The 22,678-nt window shown below is 43.1% G+C and overlaps 2 protein-coding genes across 5 annotated transcripts in view; one reads left to right on the top strand and one right to left on the bottom strand.

The window, feature by feature from the left end:
* FAM219A (family with sequence similarity 219 member A) overlaps positions 1 to 13,454 on the bottom strand; it is an 84,383-nt gene extending 70,929 nt beyond the window's left edge. For all 4 annotated transcript variants that reach the window (XM_005143144.3, XM_005143147.2, XM_005143146.2 and 1 more), the window contains exon 1: positions 13,354 to 13,454. In XM_005143144.3, the coding sequence (XP_005143201.1) occupies positions 13,354 to 13,413 (60 nt within the window). In that variant the 5' untranslated portion in view covers positions 13,414 to 13,454. The remainder of the gene's footprint in view (positions 1 to 13,353) is intronic.
* Positions 13,455 to 13,901: 447 nt separating this feature from the next.
* The window catches only part of DNAI1 (dynein axonemal intermediate chain 1), a 149,329-nt gene continuing 140,552 nt past the window's right edge, over positions 13,902 to 22,678 (top strand). Inside the window, exon 1 of the mRNA XM_034072653.1 lies at positions 13,902 to 13,934. Coding sequence (XP_033928544.1) covers positions 13,902 to 13,934 — 33 coding nt within the window. The remainder of the gene's footprint in view (positions 13,935 to 22,678) is intronic.

A 22,678-nucleotide genomic window follows, 5' to 3' on the forward strand; every position in this document is an offset into this window, starting at 1 on the left:
AACAAAGCCACCATAAGACGGTCCATATTCCTGTTCAGTGAATCTTGTAATGCAGCTTACCTTCTCCAATCTAAATACCAAACCCTGAAAGCTGCTATATCTCTTCCCCATTTTCTAGGTAACATTAGTATCCAGAAGAGAGCTGTTTGCATTAAAAATAGAACGTGGCACATTAAGCCATTGGTACGTTTTGTACAAGCTAGAAAAAAAGCTTCTTAAGAAAGCAATCCAAGCAATACTGGCTTTTCTTCTTGCCACCTGGTCTCTGCATTCAAGGGACATCCAGCATAGTAAAGGTTGAGTTCTAGGGAGGAAAGTCCTATCACCACAAACATTGCTAAATCTGTAGAAACCTTTCTCTGACCTATGAGAAGGAGATAAAAGACTTCAAAGTGCAGGTCCTCTGGAGGATCATGAAGAATCCCTGCTAGTTGCTTTACTAGCAACTTTTAACCCAGCATCCTGGATGTGTCTTCAAAAGCTTTAGCTTAGCACAGCTTCGCCTTAGCTTAGCACAAGAGTCACTCCATACGCAGAACAAGGCACAGCCTGGCACACTAGGGCTGGCTGGTGACCTGGGACACTTCCTGGCACATATGGTCACAATCTCATCTCTGGCTGTAACATACCAGAAAGACTGTGACCATACAGCTTACTGTGGAACAAGTGACAGAAACATGCAGCAATACCACATAAGGTGGAAGGCAGCTGAGTTTACACACCTGTGTGAACAGAACTTAAACACACTGAGGATGTTAAAGACTGGCCATTGCACTGTAAGTATACAACTTAGTGTTCATGCATATTTTTAAAGGCTGAAAACAGGGCTTAGGACTTGGATGATATTTGTACTTGGAATATTACAGATCAAAACATGTTAAGCATCTGTCTTGTCTCATACTACACTCACCACTTACTGCTGCAAAAGTCTTCTTCAGGAGGAATATACCTGTATCCTCCTTCAAATCCACTCTCCCCTTACACCTCTTTTCAGTTCCTCACCTTCACCTGGAGGATTCCCCTGCCATGAGTCCCACTGTGCTCAGACCATCCTTCTTATGGCCCTGAAAAAATCTGCCACTTGTAGGATAACAGGGTCCATTGTGGTTCTAACAGAGATTTTTAACAGATGTTTTATCCCTGAGGTACCAGTCACCCTGACGGTCTTCTTTAGATCCTCAACTTAGTAAGCTCTTCATGGAGCACAACCTAGTGATGCAAGACAGGACAGAGATCGATTCCAGTAACAAGCAAAATGCTTTCCACCTACTGACTCATAGATATGATGTCCTCAAGCATGTTACCAAGACATCTACTGACTTGGAGGCACACCATAAGGTAACAGCTCCTCAAATCTCCAAAAGATACTATTCTCTCTCTGCCTCCACATCAGTGGGGCTGAGATTTTGGGGATCAACTCTTCTATCCCAAGAGATACCTTTACTTTCAGTTTAGAGCTCTTTGATATACATTTATTGCTCAGCACACCCCTCTGCCCCAAAGGTTTTGCTCTTTCCTGGTACAAACCCAAACTTCAGAGCAGCAACTCAGGAAACATTAATTAGGCTGAAATAACTTGCTGGACACGGTTGGTAGTTTCCCAGGTGCTCTGCCAAATTGAAAGATGACCGGATTTACAGAATCACTTACAACACTTCAGCAAGCAGTAAAACAATTCTGAATAAACCCCAGTGGTTTATTAGCCCTTTCTCCATCCTACTGTAGAGGAATTACCAAGACACCTGTAAATATTAGCAGGTACAAACAGGACAAATTCAGACAGAGTTGCTAATAAAACTGGTAAAATACATTAACAATGCCTTTTTAAGATTTTGTTTTTCCAGCTTTCAACAAATGTTTCTGCAAGACAAAAGTAAGTAGTTCTAAAACAACTCCAGAAGACTCCCATCTGGTTGCTCTAGCCTTTAAGAAGTCTGTAACCTGAACAGTTGACACTTAGGAGACAGATATGAGATAGCTGACATTTAGGGAAGGTTTAGTCTGAATCCTGATCATAAGTAGCCATGTCTGTTAGGTGACTCTTGCCTGTGAAGGGGATGATACATCGCACCAGCACTGGAAGAAATCACAGTGCAATCCTCTCTTTCAAACAATACCATATGTACAGAGGACTTGGCTGCAGCACGTATTTGCAGGACTTTATTGAAAACTAAGTAAGTATCTCTGGTTTAGAGTGCAGTATGTGCTCACCACATGAGCACTGCCTGCACCAGTTAATCCAAAATGAAACTTGAGTTCAGACAGTGTTTGCTTTCAATAGACTTCGGCTGTGGGCAGGCACTTGAGGTATTAACTAAAGGTCATGATGACCAATACAGCAAAACTTACCTGGAAATTCAGGGAAAGACAACAGGCAGCTTTTGAAAAGTCTGACCAGAAGTTGCTATCAGAAGACTGTTTGAGTAAAGAACGGTATTTCCACATGCGTAACACTATTTAGAAGGTTGAGAAGATTCTAGTAACAGTGACACATCCATAATGACATTCACTATTCACTGTACTACACGATGCATAACAATGCAACCTGACAGGGAAGCAGCCCTGTCTTTGAAGAGCAGGAATGTGTCCACCTAAAAACTGTTATTAAGTACATTGAGGAGTTATTCCAACTGCCATTACCAGAATGCTCCTTTGGATGTGATCCCCATTGAGGTTTTTAGATTTAGCAGTTAAGTTTATCATTGGCAATCAACAGAATTAAGTCCCATGCTCCTAGTAATGACCAAGGAAGAGCACTTCTATTTTTACATAATAAAAAGGATGAACTGACTTTAACATTGAAAAAACAAAGGATTCATCATGTTTATCAATTAAGACCACAGTCTGAAGTACAGCTTCAGACTATTAAGAGCAAGTTCTTCAGCCCTGCTAAACCAAAAGAACAAGTTTGAGACATCAAGGGAATAAAATCTCAGCAAGAGTCTAATACACTTCAGAAGGTCAAGCTTGGAGCAGCATTTAATAGGCCTGCCTCTATCATGCCTCCTGGCTGCCTGTGTATCAGCATGGAAATGTTATCGCCATTGCAACCAACTGCTGTCAATTCCCTGTGATGTTAATGAGTTTTGAATTTATGCAAAGTCTCTCGGCAGGTTCTTCCGAATACCTATCAACTGCCATACCAATGGAGGATACCTATGGTAAAAGCATCTAGCTTTCTATCAGTTATTAATATAGCAAGCCAGACTTCAGTGGCTATTTGAAAAGTCTTTCAAAAACCCAAAAGTCAACTGGCCTCAAAAGAAGGAGTCCACAAAAACATCAGGACTGGTTTTGAATTCCTATATACCTATTAAAAAAAAGCTTACATGTTCATATAATTCTAAATAATCTCTATAAAGACAAGTCAGAAGACAAGTATGAAGTGTTTGATCCTCAAGGTGATTAGGATTTACAAGAGATGTCAGGATCTTGTGCTATCAAGTGAATTGGCAACACTAGAATGCCCTAACAGCCAGATGGATGCAGAAATTGAGAAGTCTGAAGACTTAACATTTTACAGAGTTATCAACAGCCATTCACCATCAGAGCCACTGTCAAACTACCAAAGCTTACTAAGAAGTGTAAAATTGCTTGCTAATAGCAAAATGATAAAACATGAGGAAATTAAGTAAGCCAGCACCAAATACACACCTCAACACCAGAAAAAGCACCTTGTTCCTCACCAGCCAAGTGCTAGGCTGTTAGCCATCAGCTACTCAAATCAGCACTGCCATATAGTCACAAAGTACTAAATATTGCTTCAAGGGTTAATCATTTGGACAAGCAAGGGAAAAAATTGGCGCTATCTGTCTGCATCATGGACTACTATTATCCAAAGCAGAGATTAAATGAGCTGCTGTCTTGGCAACACACGCACTCTTTTTCCATCTCATAAGCAGACTGAAAAACAAGCAGGGCTCTGTTACTGAAAAGAGGTTAAACATGCACCTAATTCATGCATCTCCATTTGTCAAATTGAGCACAGCCTATGGCCACAAACCAAGTACCGAGCACTGCAAATTTCACACCTCTGCAAGTTAATACATAAGCACCTCTAAATTTAGTATGTGGTACCGGTTAACCTCATGGGACAAACTTCTTTTGCTGGGTTGGTCTCTACCTGAAGAAATCTACCTCTCAAATTCAGAGATTGATCCTTCAGAATTCAGTGCTGCAAACAAGGAACTTAGAGTTAATGGAAGAGTGTATCTGACATTTCCACTGCCGCGCAAGGAAACTTCTCCACAGAAAGCACAGATTACAAATTCTGTGTAGCTGCATAATCCAAATGAAGCATTCTCCCACAACCAGATAATCTCTTTATAATAATTCTTACGTGCACAGCATGGATCATCTCAGTTATTTTCACAATCACTTTGCCCTAATTTTGGCAAGGGTTACAAGATACTGTTTTCAAGGAGAAGTACTTTTGTGATATGCTATCTGAAGTACATACACCTAAGGGAGGGTTCCACTCTGCTGGAACAGATGAGGACAGGAGTGGTTTTACTTTTTACTCCATCAGAACAGCAGAGGAATTGCTATTACTTTTCAGAATTCTAGAGTCCATTTCAGGCTTTGCATTAACATCCTGAAGTGACAATTCCTGTAAAACTAACCTCAGTACTGATGCATCACAATTAATTTTCAAGAAGAGTCGGACTCCTTTTAACCATACCCATTCTCCTTAATCCTAGCACAGTGGTCAAAACTGGAATCTAAATCCAACTTTTGACACACACATTTACAGAAATGGAATCACTAGCCAGCAGTTTCTCCTAGGCTTATCAGCTGCCAACAGCACAAAGTGAAGCTCAGCTTTTACATGCTCCAGTGGGCCAGGTGACCTCCGTCTTCAAATCCTGTGAACATGCTGTTCCTGTAACTATTCTTGTGACAGCTATTAACTTTTTTCCTAACTCTTACATTATGGGAAATTACGATTAGGGATTTAGATAGATCCACAGATCCAACAGATGTTGGCAAGGGGAGAGACAGGAATGGTTAAGTGTTTCCCTGGATTACAACACTATTTTGCTGCAAGGTTGTTTGAAGTTTAAGAATCCTAAGCTTAAGCAAAAAAAGGTGTTCCTGCTACTTCCATATCACATAGATCCTATAGAAATCCTGTTACACATCCCTATTGTCTTCATACCCCTCCAGCTTGTCTCAAGGGATATCATCCCTAGCTTTGTCTTACTCCACACGTATTCCATAGCCAGATGCTACAAGAAGCAAGGTTCAGGTACTGTGCATTCCCTTGTGCTTTTAAAATAAATCCATGTTTGCAACCATTAGGGGCCAAAGCTACAATTCAGAAGACACTACATCATTTCCATGATGTAGACTGCACTTACACTATGACCGTTTTGCCACTGGAACAAAGGTATCCCACAGAAGCGTGGCTCTGGAAGTGCTGCTGCAGAGAGGAGGCTACACCAACGTAGCTGGTCCCTGTACAGACACAGGAGCACTGTGCATTTCTCTGTACACCACGACACCCTATTCCAAACTACACAAGCCAAGCCTGGAAGGGTGACCCTTCACTAGTTTTGGTCCATCAGTGCAATAACCTTTTTCCATGCCTCAGCTGACAAAGAGATGCCTGCAGAACGTCTATGTGGTGTTCAACTGAAGGGTCTGCTCAGCCCATCACATGCAATATATTTTCCATTTGCATCATATGCATGTGGTTGGGAAGAAAATTATGCTTTCATACAAAGGAACGTATTGTTTTTAGACATGTCAGTCACAAGATTCTGCCAGACCAAAGCTTTGCAATGCCAGGAACACTCCTATTTGTTTTTTCTTTTCCATTAACAATAGGCACCCCATGCAAAGCAGAGCTCTCTCCCTCCCTCTCCCATTTCTCAAAAGGTCAGTCTGCTCTGACAAATCCATGGATTTTCAGGTCCTGCAGACTTCACAAATCTTGAAACTTGTCTTTTACTACACCTTAAGCTACTTGCAACAACTGACCACAAAAGAAGGTTCAGATTAAAAGTTAAGCCCCACAGTCGAGTCATTACCAATGAGGATTAAGCCCCATGAGTATTAAAATAGTAGATATATTCCTCTACTGCATTAACAACTGCAGGCAAAAGCCTTTACTTTATCCTCAAAGATTTCTACCGTGGCCACAAACATTAGGATTTGAGCAGGAGAGGCTACCTCATCCCAGCTCAAAAGCTCCTTCCACACCTGTAGCAAACTTTGTGGACAGCAACACACCCCAAATTCACTGGGGGGTAAGGAAGGAAATATTAATTAGGTTAGCATAAGCATCTCTGACACTGAAACAGGAACCAAGATTTACTTTCACTTGTGACCACATAATAAAACCCTGAAACAAGACATAACCTAAGTAAACACTTTAATTGAAGATGGGCGTACTAAATGACTAACCTACATTCCCATGCAATCAGTACAACACCAAGAGAGAGAAATGATGATCATTAGAATACCACTGCTGTGCTTGGCTTAGAAAAATGGACTGTCTACAGGATTTATTAGATTGAATGCAGCAGAGCCCAGATGGTGAGCTACTGATATTAATGGATGTCAGTTCAGGATGGACACTGGAAAGAACCTAAGAAAAACAGGGCCAGACAGGTATGAGGCAAGACACTCTGCAACTCACCCAGTAAAAGCTGTTGAGATGCACCAATATACTCTGCATGCACGTAAGAGTGCATGTCTCTGCTAAAGACTTTCCCAAAGTGATACACCTTGCTGTCCTGTCAATCAGTGACAGATGTGTCCAACAGCCAAGCAGATTCCAGCAAGTACTGTTCAAAATGAAGAAAATTTCCACCTACAATTTCGTTCACTCCAACTCCATCCATTCACTGATACAATGGATACTGAAGAGGAACTCTTCATCAGGGACTGTAGCAATAGGACAAGGGGGAATGGGTTAGTTCAGGTTAGATATAAGGAAGAAATTCTTTACTGTGAGAGTGGTGGCACTGCACAGGCTGCCCAAAGAAGTGGTAAATGCTCCATCCCTGGCAGTGTTCAAGGCCAGGTTTGACAGAGCCTTGGGTGACATGGTTTAGTGTGAGACGTCCCTGCCCATGGGAGGGGGGGTAGTACTGGATAATCTTAAGGTCCTTTCCAACCCTAATAATTCTATGATTCTCTGGTTCTAACTCACTATCGTCACAGTCAAACCAGTGAAGCAAGTGGTTGCTTTCTATTGCATACTACAAAATGGACACCCATCCATTTCACAAGATTACACTTTAAAACTCTGAAAGAATAACAGCCAGGAAGACTACATAGGGTTCAGGCTGGACTGACAGATTTACTAGTTGCAAGTGGCTGCATCATTATGATGTCAATTTTATAGTGACAGATAAAATAACTCCAGAGGGACCTTATATTCAAAATGGCACAAGATTTCACCGAAGATGCATGGCGTAGACACATCTCTATGTAAAATTTCTACCTGGCTGCAGAAAGTGACACATAATTGATCTTTGTAGAAGCAAAAAGGCAACTACTCCAACCAAGCTTTTAAATGTCTGAAAAAAAACAGGTACACTATGATGACTGATGAACTCTCAGTCTTACTGTTAGACAGCTCCATTCTTAATGTCCTGCCCCACAGATCAAACCAGTGATGGGGTTTGATCTCTAATCAAAGATTAGAGATAGAGTTCTTCCTCTAATCTCATCAAGTTCAGTCTTCAGTTTCACAGCAATGAATATGTAAATACAAAGAGGCCACATACTCCCTACAGCCTCACTGGTAACCTGAGGGCTATTCTTGAATGAAGGCTTGCAGAACTGAAGGCATGTGTTGCTCTCTTCTTTCACTCTGGCATTTTGCTCATCTTGTCTGACTCTTTACGGACTTGCTAATACCTACTGGCACAAAAAGTATACAGCTCTATCAGTAGCAAAAATTGGTGTCTCAGTACATATTAATATCAAGCTACATACAGATAATGAGCTCTTGGGAGTCATGGAAGAATCCCAAGAGGGCACTGTGCAGGCTGAATTCCTCCTAAGAGTACAGTGCCCCATTTTAATCATCTTTCTTCATTCAAGAAGAGATTTCCAAACATGACTGACAAAACAACCATAGTCAGAGCCTGTGCAAAAAAGTGGAGAGGACAAAACTGTGCCTGCAGAGACAGTGTCAGTCACAACACACTCCCATGTCATGACAGGTCATCCCCTAGCTACAGCAGCCACATCCCTCACCATGGCTGTTTGAGAGCCTGTGCCGGATCACTTCTGGAATCTGAGCCTGGCATGGGGTGGCAACAGAAGCACTCCTGTATCTCTGCACTGAAGGTCTGATACAAGACAGGGTGGGGAAAGGACAGAACATCAATGAACTGAAGTATTCAGGGAGGCAACACTTAAAACTACCACTAAAGACAACATTGCAGCACATCAAAACAGGTTGTACAACTAAAGGCAGCACTATGTGAAATAGTTCTGTTTCAGAACCCATAGTCTTGTGACATTACAAATCTCATGTACTGTAAGCATTCACAAAACATATAGCTGTGTAACCCTTGGGCTATATTACAATGAACATACATACAGACATTTTCATTTTAGAAGTGTTTCCCTTCCAAAAAGAAGTGTGTATTGTGTATCTGCACTAGAGACCTAATGTTACATTAATCCACTATTTCTAAGCCCTAGAGGTATAACCTTTCTTTTCACCTCTTGGTTAATTTCAGTTTTCTATTTTTAGATTTTTTCCCATTTTAGGAATGCAGAAGACAAAACAAAGAGATCATAACACACTTCCTCGGGATGAGATAATCAATATTTTCCAAAAATAAAGAATTCACATTATATAAAAATGCTGAGCACTTGCAATGTCCACTGACAAAATAATAGTTTGTTGTGTGTTTTTTTTTAAATTAAATATCCAATAGATAATCTAGGGTGGTTTTTTTTACGTTTTTCTCTTCTAATGTTAACATTTTTGGCTCTGCAGCATTCAGACTAGAAATGCATCTTCTGTATTTTCAAAGTTTCTGGAAATTTTACACTTGCAGGACCAGTGTAGATTTGGCATCCCAGCTAAAAAGCTTACAGCATCACTGTAGGATGTGGTTACCAAAATCCTTAGGTCGGCTGTCATCATCACAACTAAAGCTACCAGTCTGAGGTCCCACAGCCTGACGAACTTCTGCAAGGAACCTGCCTGGCCCCAATGCTTCAGCATGAGATAAAACAACCATCAGCCCAATTTCTCTGGAAAGAGCTCCCATTTCTCACGTAGGCAGAGAACTGGGAAACCAGAATGCAGCATTCCAGCTTCTGCCTTCAGGAAATGAGCCAAAGCCTCAGGAGTTTTTTGTCAAAGCTCCTCAGAAGCTACTGTACTTTGACAGGTGCTTTTTCTTAGGAAAAGTCATACTGGTGCCATGTGGGCAAACACACTTTTACTCTAATTCCATTTTTGTGCTAAGAACAGAAACTGCCTGCGTCAATGTACGGGAGCAGCGTGTGATCCAACACTGTCATCTCTCAGTTTGCCATCATATGCCAGCAAGTACTTGGTGTGTGATTCCAGCAGAATTCAAGATACAACCCCACTGCATTGTGCTCAGTACATTTTGTTTCAACAAAAAATACTATGGATTTTGCAAGAGTTTAGCTAACATCACAAAATACAGACTTAGAAATCTCAGGGAGAGCATGCAGTGAGGCTCCAGTGCTAAAGAAAGAATGGGTCTACATATAGTTGCAGACTCTGCCATTCCTATTTCAGACAGTATTTTGATTCTATTTCTCTGCAGCATCCTCACTGTGCAAATATCCCTTCATCTCTCTCTCAAAGATGTACATACCTCTGTAATCAGAACTGCATGTTAGGAAACCTTCCAGACAAAAAAAAACCCCAAAACCTAGAGAAAACAAACCAACACGAATCACCATAATGCACCACTAACAACATAAGTCTGAAGTTAACACATAAAATACCAACCCCATCAGCCAAGACAGCTCTCTACCAAGTATAAGTGTCACAGAAATAGTCAATTTCAGACCTCATCATACCATGCATTCCCGAAAACCTGGGAAGGGACTGTCTGTAATGAACCCACTACTCAGCAGTTAACAAAAAGAGAGCCCTTTTTGTGAGTGCAGAAGGATCACAACAAGTTGAAGATCAAATAGAAACTAAGCAGAACTAAGAATTTCCACAGTGGAGATTGCATCACATTGATAAGGAAGACATGACACTAGGCATCCAGAGTAAATAAACCCCTTGTAAATTAGTTTGTATTAACTTGAAGAAGCATGCAGTTTTGGGATGGAAGCCAAGAGTCACCAGTATCCAGGAGAGGAAATAGGAATCAGAACAAACCATCCCATTTTCATGGAAAGGAGACACATGAAGGAGAAGAACTGATTGTTACCAGCCTTTCTTCCTTTCCTTTATGAAAACGTACAGAATTGTGCCACAATATCAAAATAAGCAAAGTAATGTGTCTTGCAAAGATACAAAACACTAGGCTTCACCCCATCCTACAGCCTGCCAGTGTTTAACCAGGGTCCATATGCCACCCTGTCCACTTGCCCACAGCAGCTCCCCCTCTTTAAGTCCTGCACTGAACCTTTCCTTGGGTTTGCATTAGTACACTGTTCTCATTACACAAGCTTGCAGAGGCCAAACAAAATCAAGACAGCTTATGCTTACCCAAACAGGCTGGAGACAGGAGAAAATGGTTGCCACCTTCCTAACTCCACATCACTGCATCAAATGCAGTGGTAGGGTAAGAACGTCACACATGACAGAGCTGGCCAACGTTGAGCCTGCAGACCAAATGCTTCCTGACTCAGAAACACAATCCCCATCTACTTGCTATTAGTAGAGAGAAAACTGCAGAGAGATTTGGTGAGCTTTGTTGGAGCAAGCAGTACTCCACACAGCTCCTGTCTGTACTATCTAGGCACCACTTTTAGACTTGCAGTGTGATGCCAGTACACCCCTTGGTTCGTCAAGGCTGTCAAGGAGAAAAGATTCTCCCACCAGACAAGTTTGACCTTCAAAGAACTTACTTGTGCAAGAAGCCATGGATATGTCAGGATCTCTGTCTCTGCTCAGTAAATACAACACTGGTTATTGTCAGGATGTACTCAATGGACATCACGTATTAGCGTACTATCACCCTGACAGACAGCTTATCAATAGTGCCAGTATCAATGGCAGATTTGGAGGCTGAGGGGCTCAAAAAGGCTTCAGACTACCTTGCAAAAATGACTTCCCTTCAGCATTTAACAGCTGTACCTGTCTCTTCATTTCGAACATCAGCAGATTAGCAGACCTGCCTGTCAGATGGCTTCTAGACAGATCACTGGCAGACTGAGGGTGCATAGGATGTTGGGAGTGGACACAAAAAACAGGACAGCTGACCCCAAATGAACCAAAGAATATCCCATACCAAATGGAGTCATGCTCAGCATACAGAGATGGGGAAAGAAGAAGGAAGCAGGGATGTTCAGAGTGACCTGCTGCCTCTGCTTCATAAAACTCAAACAACAAGTAGCACACGCAACAAGTCTGTGTCAGTTTGAATGGACAGTTTTCTTTCCCACCACAAATGTGGGGAAAGAACGAAACAACAAAAATGAAGCTAAAATACACCTTCACAATTTGTCAACACTCACACCATTAAAAGTGCTTTTTCTTGCCACTAAGGGGTAATTTGAGTTTGTAGACCTTCATAGGGCCTTTCTGTTCATGAGACAATTAAGGTGTTCTTAACTTCCTACAAATACTAGCTGCAACAAGAAACCAAGGATCGATAGATAACTCTAATGTACAGTTTGATATACTAGAAATCTCAGTAGTGTCTTCAGTGGCAACATAAACCTGCCAATAACCAATCCTCATCTGCTATCAAATGGGTCCATGCAAGTATTTCATTAAAGTCCTTTCCACCTCTTCAAACATTTCATATTCCCATCTCACACAATCAGAGGTTGAGATGGAATTTGCTTACTCCAGTTGCCAAAGGGAATCAGCAACTTGAGTGAGTCAGCCCATTATCCAGCTTTCAGTTTAACGCCAAGGTGAACCGTATTTTAACAGGTCCCAGGTTATGCATAATACACCAAGCAGAGAGCGAGGCAGACCAGAGTAAGGGCAAAGGAACACCCTAAAACCTCTCTCAGATGGGAAACAGAAGTGGAAACATTCAGATGTTCTGTGGCACGCAGCTGGGGCACAACATCATACAAAGGCAAGCCTGTAGCATCAAAGCAAAGCAGCTATGTGCTCTTAAGAAGTCTTTTGAGTGCTTAGTCTAGCATCTCCTATGGCTGCCAGCCAGCTGGTCTTCCTTTGTAACTGTCATTTCAGAAGCTACCAAAAGCCCAGGGCCACTCTACCTGCCCATTTACACAGCCATGGAGCCCCATGAGCTGTGTACACTTCCTTTGCTGCAAACATTCCCCAGGGTCCCATGTAGTAGTGTAACCATCATGTCAACCTCTTCAGAGCTCATTAATTGAGTATAATTTCGTCTGTGAAGTGAAAACACATCCTGATATGAAGAACACACGCCCTGGCAAAGGGGGAAGGAGCGGAAATCAACCACTCTCAGATTGTGTGTTTTTAATGTAAATTATTTTGTCAGCAAAACGGATTTCCAGAGCTCTTTCTTTGCAAAACACCTGGACTTTTCACACGATGAGCATCCAGCAGCAGCTCTGCACTGACAGCAGCGGCTGTAGGATCAGCCATGGGGAAGGTCCTGCAGCCTCGCACCACACTTACTTCACCCCCATCCCGGGAGGCTAACCCAGCCCCTGGGGATCACCGCGCCTCGCAGCTCTCAGACCGCGTTGCAACCACCCAATTTCCACCCCAGATCTCATGTATCTTAAGAGCCAACTAAAACCCCGCAGTCCCCAATGCACCCAGCTGCTCTGGCCGCCTGGTGAATACCAGCCCCATCGCCAGCCAGGCCGGGATGATGCTCCGGAGCGGCGATGTCTGCACCGAGGCAGGAGCGCGGCTGCTGCCGCCCTCAACGCAAGCGGGTCCTGCCGCAGCTACCGGCGGCACCGAGAGGATGGGACGATCGGGGCGGACGGGCTCCCGTGCCTACGGTGACCGCGGGATGACACAGCAGCAGCCGCCGCCGCTGGGCACAGCCCCGGGGCCCGACGGGGATGGCGGCGGCGCTGAGGGGACGGCCGTTACATAACGGTCGCGGCCCGCAGACCGGACCCCACCACTGACACCCGTTCCCCCCCTCCTCTTCCTCCTGGCACTGCTGCTCCCGCTCCGTCCCCGGACACCGCGATGAGGCAGCGGCGGCGGCTCCCGGGGACATCGCGGCCCCGCCCGCCCCTCCCTCCCCTCACCAGCGGCTGCATCTCGGCGCGCACGGCGGGCACCTGGAACCGGTCTATCTCCTCCATCATGGTGGCGGCGGGGCTGGGGCGCGGCACGGGCGGGCGGACGGGAGAGCGCAGGGAGGCTCCTCACACACCGAAGGACGACACCGACAATACCGCCACCAGCCGCGGCTACTGCCTCATCGCCGCCGCCGCCGCGGTGACTCAGCCGCGCCGCTTCCGGGTCCGGCCTCCGCCGCCCCACCCCTCATCTGCATATTCACGAAGGGGGCGTGGCCAGTGTCAGCACACCAGGAGCCCGGATGCTCGGTTCCCCGCGGCCCCCCGCCCCGCCACCGCTGGGACATACCATTCCTCACCTAGGGGGGGGCAGAGAGGGCACTCGGGGTGAAGGGACGGGAGGGGAGGGGGGGAGAAGCAGCAGCGGCCAACGGCTGCCTGCAGCCGGATAGGCCGCTCGCCGCTTCCGGTACGTTGCCATAGTTACAGCTGTCAACTTCCGCCCAGCTGTGGTGAGGAGCGGCCGGTGTCGGGAAGCCGCAGGGGCAGTCGCGATGCCAGGCAAGGCGGCCGACAAGCACCGGAAGGTAAGGGCTTGTCCTGTGTGGGCATCGCAGCAGGGTGGTGCCGGTGTGACGTCACCGCCGTGACGTCAGCCCACCCCGAATGGCGTCACTGCAGTGCCTCGCACCTCCTTCTGCAGCCCTGCCGCCCTCAGCTCCTGCTCTGATGGGGTACCGCAGTGTAAGGGTGACATGGAGGTTCCCAGAGATACCGTGTGTTATGTCACCATGTGTAGCCCAGCTTGTTCCCCCCCCAGGGTGCCCTGTAACCCCACAGGCAGCAGGCCTTGGCACTGCTTACTGCATGGTTGCACCATGTGGCATCACTGTCCCAGCACTGAGGGACCTCATCACCCAGGCAGGACACCGGTGTGTTCTGTGGCAGTTCACAGAATCAATCAACAAGGTTGGGAAAGATCATCAAGCCCAGGTGTTACCCCAGCACTGCCAGTTCACCATTAAACCATGTCACTAAGGGCCTCATCTGCACTGCTTGTGAATGCTTCCAGGGATGGTGGTTCCACCACTGCCCTGGGCAGCCTGTTACAGTGCCGGAGCATCCTCTTGGAAAATAATTCTTTCTTGATATCCAGTCTAAACTGGGTATTACTGTACACACCAGGTAAACAAGCATGTCCCAAAGCTGCAGCACCCCACACTGTGTCACTACTATAGCAACCCTACAAAGTCTTCAGATCATTGTCATGCTGTTTCACTGCTGTTACAGCATATCACGCTTCCCTTCATTGCAGGTTTTAATGCTCTAACAGTGCCCCCAGTGTGCCAGAGAATCTTTAATGGACACTGAGCAGACAGGTTGAAATCCCTGTTTTTAAAAACTTCTGTAAAAATTCTTTCATTTACACCTAGCTGTAAGTTTTGTCACTTTCCTTTTGTTTTACTATTTGGTCTTTGCTCAGTTCAGACAATAAAGTGAGGTTGTGTCCTCACCTTTGTGGCTGTAACCCTGCTCTGGGAGTAGTGGTGCGGGATGTACCTATGAGACCTCACTGTCTGCCTTCAGGCTCTGCATGGGTATGTCTGTGTGCGTGCCTGTACGGGATGAACAGCCCAGTCAAATTAATTCCTGGATCTCATCTACTAGATTTGCAAACTGATTTAAAAGCAGAATATGACCTGTCTGATAAAACTCTTTTCATATCCCTTGAGACTATGTTACATCAACAAGGGCATCACCAGCAGACAAAGATGTCATTGTCCCACTCTACTCACGGCTTGTCAGACCATATCCAGAATACAGTGCTCAGTTGAGATCCCTGTTAAACAAAACAGATGTGGTGAGGCTGGAGTGGGTCCAGAGAAGAGCCACAGAGATGATCAAAGGACTGGGAAACCATGTGAGGAAAGGCTGAGAGAACAGGGTTTGTTCAGCCTAGAGAAAGATGGCTTAGGGCAGAACTTTCCACATAACTTTCCACATATGCCAGAAAGCCATAACTAATCCAAGAAAGCAGAAAAAAAAGAGGGACCAGCGTGATGGTCCAGAGCTGTGAGATGGTAACTGAGATCCTTGGGCAACCCCCAGTGATCTGCAAGAGGATCTGCACAGCAGGAGCTCTTTCAAGGTGAGAACAACAACCCTTGCTGATCATCTGATCCCCTTCCAGTTACCCAAGCGTATTGCATCTTGTCGATCTATCCATGCTGCAGCTGTATAGACCATATAGACCCATGCAACTTCTGAAGCTAGAGCTAATAAACCTCACTAATGTGAGCTGGCTTTGTAGACCCTGAGGACGTCTTGCTCCTGCAACCAAGGGTTGGAGCCCAAAATCCAGAGGTACTGAAATAGTTCCTCATGGCTTCTAAAGTCTCCGGGAGCCATCTGGGTGTTTCTGCATGTAGTAGGAGAGCTTTTGGGCTTTAGAGTAGGTGAGAATAAAAGAGAGGATCACTGTGACATTCCTTATTTTGTACTAAGAAGCAGAGATTTAGTAATTTTCATGTTACAAAGGGCTTTATAAAGTTTGCAAATGGCAGAAATTCAGAACCAAAACCAGATCCACTCCTAGATTATATGTTTACGCTAAAATGGTAAAACTCATTAATAATAATAATAATGACACAAGCTAAACATGAGATGAAATGCTTGCTCTGAATTTCAGTTTCTTTTATTTTTAGATTTCCACATAAATATTTTTAATTATTTTCAGTAGCCATTATCTGAAATATGCTGGAACAGAAAGGCTTTGATTCACAAGTTATTTGAAAAACTTGATTAATCTGCTATGAAGGCATTCATTTTATTTTAAACATCTTAGAACATTATGAACTGTTTAAATTCTTAGGATTTTTGGCTTTTCACATAACTTCTATTACAGTAACTTGAAAGACAATAATTTTAACTTCTCTTGTACTTCCTTTCCTATATTTGCCTTGAGCTTGTTAAATCTGAGACTGTTTTATGCCTTTTTATCTACCGGAATATTCTTGCAGTGGATGAATTCTGTAGTTGACTAGCTGGCTCTGGAGTCCATAGGCTTTTGCTTTGTTTTCCCTGAGTCAAAATATAGCCCACATCTCAGTGGCTTTGGGAGTTCGGGGTGTGAATAGCAGTACCTTTGCACTTCTTACTACCCACTCAGGGCCTTATGATTGGTATTTACTGAGCCATAATGGCCACTATAAAGTAATTTGGTAAGTTAGAGTCTACATCCCAGTTCTTGACAAGAAAATCTCTGAAAATAAGTAACCTCCTGCACTTCTCCCTCATATGCATTCCTTCTGTGTGCCAGTGTTTGTAGTAAGGCTGGAAACAAGCCTGCTATTTGCTGCTGAGACTGTCTTTTCTGCTAAGTGTCATTTCCCTAGGCTTTCTGTCCTTGTCCCTTTTATTGCTAATTCTCCTCTACTACTGCTCTTTTCCACTGTCCTCTGTTTTTCATTCCTCTCTTTCTGTATATTGCTTTGTTCTGCTTTGCCTCCTAGGTTTTTTCAATGCTGACTGCTTTCCCTTTGAAAAATTTTCTTCCTGAGGTTGATCTCAAAGCTGAGATAGTTACCTGGACACTATCAGGTCCTTCTCTTTTAGTGTCTGCCACTTCAGTCCCTCCTCTGCTTTCATGGTTGTGTATTCTTCAAATGCTTTGTGATTAATTCTTTTTGTCGTCTTCCCTTACAGGTGATGGTTGCTTGCCCTTCTTCTGTGCCTGCCTTGTATTTGCCTTCTCTGACTTCAGTTTCTTGCTTTATTTCAGTCCTTTTTTGTCTTTATCTGGGTAACTTTAGCCTCCAGTTCAGTCTCCAGCCATCGGGATGTCTTTTTCTTTGAAAGAAATCTCATATTCCTGGGTGAAAATATGTCAAAGACCATCAGAGATAAAGACTGTGGTCTACCAGATTAATCTTTTAACTTGATCTGAGCCTTGATTAGAAGCATCTTCAGGCTTTTGCACATTTGTGTACATAAATAAGAAATGCATTTGTATGCCTGGATCTTTGTGTTCCCAATGCAGCTTTGTAAATAGCGTTCTTATGCTCTGTTCTTCCATAACATCCTTCCTTTCAGGTCTGAAATGCATTATGGACAATAACAGAGCTCCAGAGCATTTGGGAAAGATGTGGGATTTTGGAAAGGCATAAACCAGTATCCCTGCATCAGACAGAAGGGATGGAAGAATTAGATTCTCAGCTCTCCTGACTTGAGTAGGACAAACAGGACACTGAGAAGTGCAGTATGCTTTAAAAACACTGACCTTTGTGGCATATGCATGGACATGCAGAAAGTTGTTGATAGGGCAGGGATTAGCACCTAACCTGGTGTCAGGCCCATGTGTGGTTCTGGTTAGTGAGAGAAAGTGGCCAATGCTCCTGAGATGACTTTAAACATGGGTTTCAGGTGTGCTGTTGCAGGTGTTGGTTCCAGATTTCCCTGTCTTTGCTTTGTGGCTTTTTTGAGCTGTGGGAAGTACTCTGTGCTGCTGTGTACCTCTATAGCTGGACCCCCACCAAGCAGAAGCAAGATTGGTTATGGTTTCTTATCTGACATTGTGTACACTTCTTCACATTTACTGTGTGCAAAACAAGACTGGCTGGTCTTATCACTTGGGGTCAAATCCTCTGTCAGCAACAGATCACTTATGCAGTGTTAAGAAAGCATCTGAATTTGGACAGCAAATGTTTCTTGTTACAGTTGATTTGCAGCCTTGCACCCAACAACCTGTCAGCAGCTTCCTTGTCGTTCAGCAAGATGTCAAAGAGAATCAGAGACCCCCTCTCCAAACACAGTCAACAATTAGACACATTTTACTTTTTTGCCAGCCAAGGCTTTTAAGGTGCTTACTGGCTCTTAAGCATGCATTAAACCATCCACGGAATATAAAATAAACAGTTTAGTGTTTCTCAGAAAACAGATTATAAGACGTATTGGCAAATAGCTCTTCAGTTGGCATCCCTAGTGTGTATAAATGGATGTCTACTGCAGGGCTAGCTGGAAGTCGCTTTGTTTCCTTTGGCTTTGTTTCCATTTATGTGCTTATTTGCTCCTTGTGCCGCGTGGTGGTTTGGTATGTAGTTTGCTAATAATCAAAACAAGAATAAAAAGCTAGCAGGAATTTGTTAAATGATTTTACAGAAACATCAGGCTTAGCTCTTAATGTCTCTCCCTCTTCACTTTAGAATCCTTCAAACAGCTGCATTCTTTTCGGACTACATGCTAACCTCTATGCTTCAGAAGAAGTGGGAATGATAATGTCTTTTCTCAGAAAGATGAAATAAATTTAGCAAGAGTGTGCTGTGATTGCTCAGCCTTGTAGTCTGATTGTCTTATGGCGATGGCTAGCATGGGGAGCAGAAAGGCTGCAGGAATGTCTCTTAAATGGTCCTAAAAAATACAGTTTGGGTTTGTCATTGCCCTGATGAGTGTTTCATTACTTTGTAATTGATTTTCAGTCCTTCGAAAATTTGGTTAATATGAACTGACAGTTGAGCTTTGCAGACTAATCAACGTTCATCATCCCTGCCCCCTGAATTTCCTGGTATTTTAGGTTGGATCTGCAAATCCAGATCTATTCAGCCCGGCTGATGTTTTAAGTGTTTAGTTTCACTTCACTTTACTCAAGGAGTTATTGTATAGTGGTGTGTCTGGGTCCTCACTATAATGAAAAGCTGCAAGAGTTAGTTTGAAGGGGCAATTTAATCTGATGGTATAGGAGAAGGATGCACCACCCAGCAAAGGCTGTAGTGAAGAATTTAACCTGGATGGCAGGACTACACATGTGGTAGCATCATTGCATCTCCTGCTTGATTTGTCATTGGATCTGAATGTGAAGTATTCTGAAGGATTTCTATGGTCACGAAATCAGGATTCAACCCAGTTCTTGGATGAGCACTTGCTCTTGAGAGTAAATCTCTGCTTGGTAGGACACTAAGATGATTTATTTGCCATCAGCATTGCCACTGACAAATCAGGGGGTTTCTATAGTGGAGGGTAAAACAGTTGAAAAACTGGGTCATAGAAAATAGCAGTTAAAGAAGAATCATACATGATTGTTCCAGGATATAGAAAAGCTTCAGAGCTTTTGCTATTCAGTCAAAAAGTCAGGTACTGATAGTCCTTGTCTATTTTGTACAAATTCAGTTAATGAGTCTCAGAACAGCAATTTGTGGCTGTCACATTGCCAACAAAAAGAGAGTAGTAGTCACTGTGGATAGAGGGAGCAAGGACAAGACTAGAATGAATAGTTGGATGTGATTGTTTTCCTCATTGCAGGACAAGCTGGACTCAAATTGCTAGGGTGTTGAGAGCAAAACTTCCACTAGTCATTGCATCTCTTAGATGCTTTCCATCCCATTACATGTTTCTGTGATGTAGAAACAAGATAGCTTTTAGGAAATGCCAGCCTGGAAAGCTTTTTTCATTTACAGCTATGTCCTTTGGAAAGTAGCCAATAGTTTCTTCTTATTTTCCTGGTTTATAACTTAAATAATAAATAATTAGAGGAATTTCATTTGGAGACAACCCAAATATCCAACCTAAATATAATTAGAAATGCTTGTTGGATAGTTTAGCAGTAGGAAAGCTTCCTGCTGAAGGACTTGATTTTGCAGCTATTTGCACCTCTTGACGGCTTGTCTGTGTGAAAGAGGGCTGTGGCAAGGGGAAAGAAAATGAAATGCATTTAAAGCATCCATTTTCAGCCGTTTCCTCTCTTGATCTTTATCATCCTGTTGGATTACTGTATCTTTGCTATATTCAATAGTCAATTTGTCTTGTAGCATAGTCGATGTCTGTCCCAGTTTCTAGTTGCTGCAATCATAAACATATCCTGCAAAAAAGGTCCAGAAAAGAAGTCACCTCAGTTTTCTATATCCTTAATTTAAATATCGTGACTGTTATGGAAAAGATTATAATCTGTTAATTTATTCAATACAAGATGCTCATCAGGGTAAACCATGTTTAGCATACATAAATTCTTACTCTGGAATTTTTTTTGCGGGAGGACCGACCAGGATGGTCAAAGTTAGAAGGGTGACCTGGAGGTGAGAGATGCCTTATAGCTCCTTAATGCTTCCTACCCATTCCTTAGTTCCCTAGCAACAATGTCACTTTTTTCCTAATATAAATCTCTCATAATTATTCACACTCCTTCTCTAGTTAATTATTATTAAAGACAGGGATAATAGCACCATTTATTAGAAAGATTTAGGAAGACTTAATTTTTTTCTGTAGCAAAATCATCTTCAGTTTACATAGAATTCACTAAAATGTTAGTGTTTGGCTTGTGATTGAAATGTTCTTTGCTGGGTGTCTGATTTAGGCTATGCAGTAAAAAAAAAGAAAAGATTCTAGATGCTGAACAACATTAACCAAAGTGCTAGTAGCAGCATATTGTCTGAACTCTGGCCATGTTTGTAAGCCTGGGGGAACTTAAATGAGGCAGGGAACTTACACAAAACAAAGTGTATGGTTATGGAATTAAGCTGTGTACCATGCCTGTCCCCGATGGGATAAATTGAAGGTTGCCCAAGCAACCTTAATTCTCACATTTTCTAACTTCTGAAATGCTTCACTTTGAGATGCTGATAATAGTCTGTTGATTTTTTTTTTCCTGTAGCTAACAACAGCAAAAATGTACTTGGATTTTAGAGATGTGTATGAAGGTTGTATCTTGCCAGTGAATATACAACCCTTATGTTAATTCAGTTATCCTTTATTGTTTATTTGTATTGCGAGTGCATTTGTGACCTCTTCCCTGTTACAGAAACACTGCGTTGTGGAACAAAGAAATGGCTTTTAGAGCAAAAGGTTTACATCTTAAATAGTAGCTTATGGATACACTAAAAAGAAGAATAAGGAAGCAATGGCTGTCAGTCTGAGCTGTGGTGGAAGGTCATCAACTACCTGGGTGCTGTTGATGACTCTTTACAGCTGATATAGCAGAGAAGTTTTAATGAAAGGTGTGAAGAAGAACAGCATGCAGGCTTGGGGGAAAGATTTACAGGGAGAAGGAGCTTGCAAAAGAGATAGCAAAAGGACAAAGCACAGGCACACCAATAAAAAGGAATGTCAGGATTGCCCTTTTCAGCAAGTGGCACAGCAGTAGTCTTTGTGCTGTTACCTGAGTTAGGAGAATATGTAAAACACTTTATATTTTTGGCTGACACATAGAATCATAGAATAGTTAGGGTTGGAAAGGACGTTAAGATCATACAGTTCCAATCCCCCTTCCATAGGCAGGGACGCCTGACATTAAACCTTGTCACCAAAAGCTCTTTCCAGCCTGGCCTTGAACACTGCCAGGGATGGAGCATTCACAACTTTCCTGGGCAACCCATTCCAGTGCCTCATCACCCTTACAGTAAAGAGCTTCTTCTTTATATCCAGTCTAAACTTCCCCTGTTTAAGTTTAAACCCGTTACCCCTTTTCCTATCACTACAGTCCCTAATGAAGAGTCCCTCCCCAGCATTCTGTTTGATCCTCATTTTGCTCCCTGTAATAATTTTAGAGATTTACTAGTCGTGATGAGTGTTGTCTAGTGATAATATTGCCAGAATACTAGGATCTCATCTCTTCATGTTTGTGTCACCCTCCAGCTGGATTCCAACAGTTTTAGACCCACTTGGAGTTTATATTATACATTAGCTAACACAGTTCCACACGTTTCTTCATTGGTATGGTGTTCACATTACACCTGGTGTTACCCGATGTATAGTATTATGCTAGATGCTATTGTTTTGTATTCTTTGTTACCCCTAAACCCAATTTTCTTCAGTTCCTCCCTCTGCAGATCTACATTTCTCTAACTGGCCAGTGATGAGATGCTTACACTTGTGGGGTCTCCCTGCTTCAAGCCTGTGCCCCATCACTTATCATCACCTGCCTGTACTCCTCTATGCCACATCATGGGTCTCCTCAGGGTCTCCCAATCATATCAGGCCTGTATTATATCATTACATTACAGTCTTAAAACCATGATGGTACTGTACAAAGACAAAGGAAATAAAGCAAATTAGCCATAGGCCTCTGATTGATTAGAAAAACTGCTCATGTTCTGTTCTACGAACTCTACAGTGCAGGGAGCAGGGCAGGGTTTGTGCTGTCTCCTTCCAGTGCACTCTAGCTTTTCTTCAGTGCCACTTTTCTGTTTTAATACTGTTGCATATATGTATTCACAGGTGGCTTTTCGGATTATGTTAATTGAAATCTATGCAACTGCCAAAACCAATTACCCTCAGATTGCCTTGTCAATGCCTTTGCTGCAGGATAAATGCTTTTATAGACTCATTTACAAAGGGTACTAGAGAG

This window comes from Melopsittacus undulatus, chromosome Z (genome assembly GCF_012275295.1).
Source record: "Melopsittacus undulatus isolate bMelUnd1 chromosome Z, bMelUnd1.mat.Z, whole genome shotgun sequence".
Classification (NCBI taxonomy): Eukaryota; Metazoa; Chordata; class Aves; order Psittaciformes; family Psittaculidae; genus Melopsittacus; species Melopsittacus undulatus.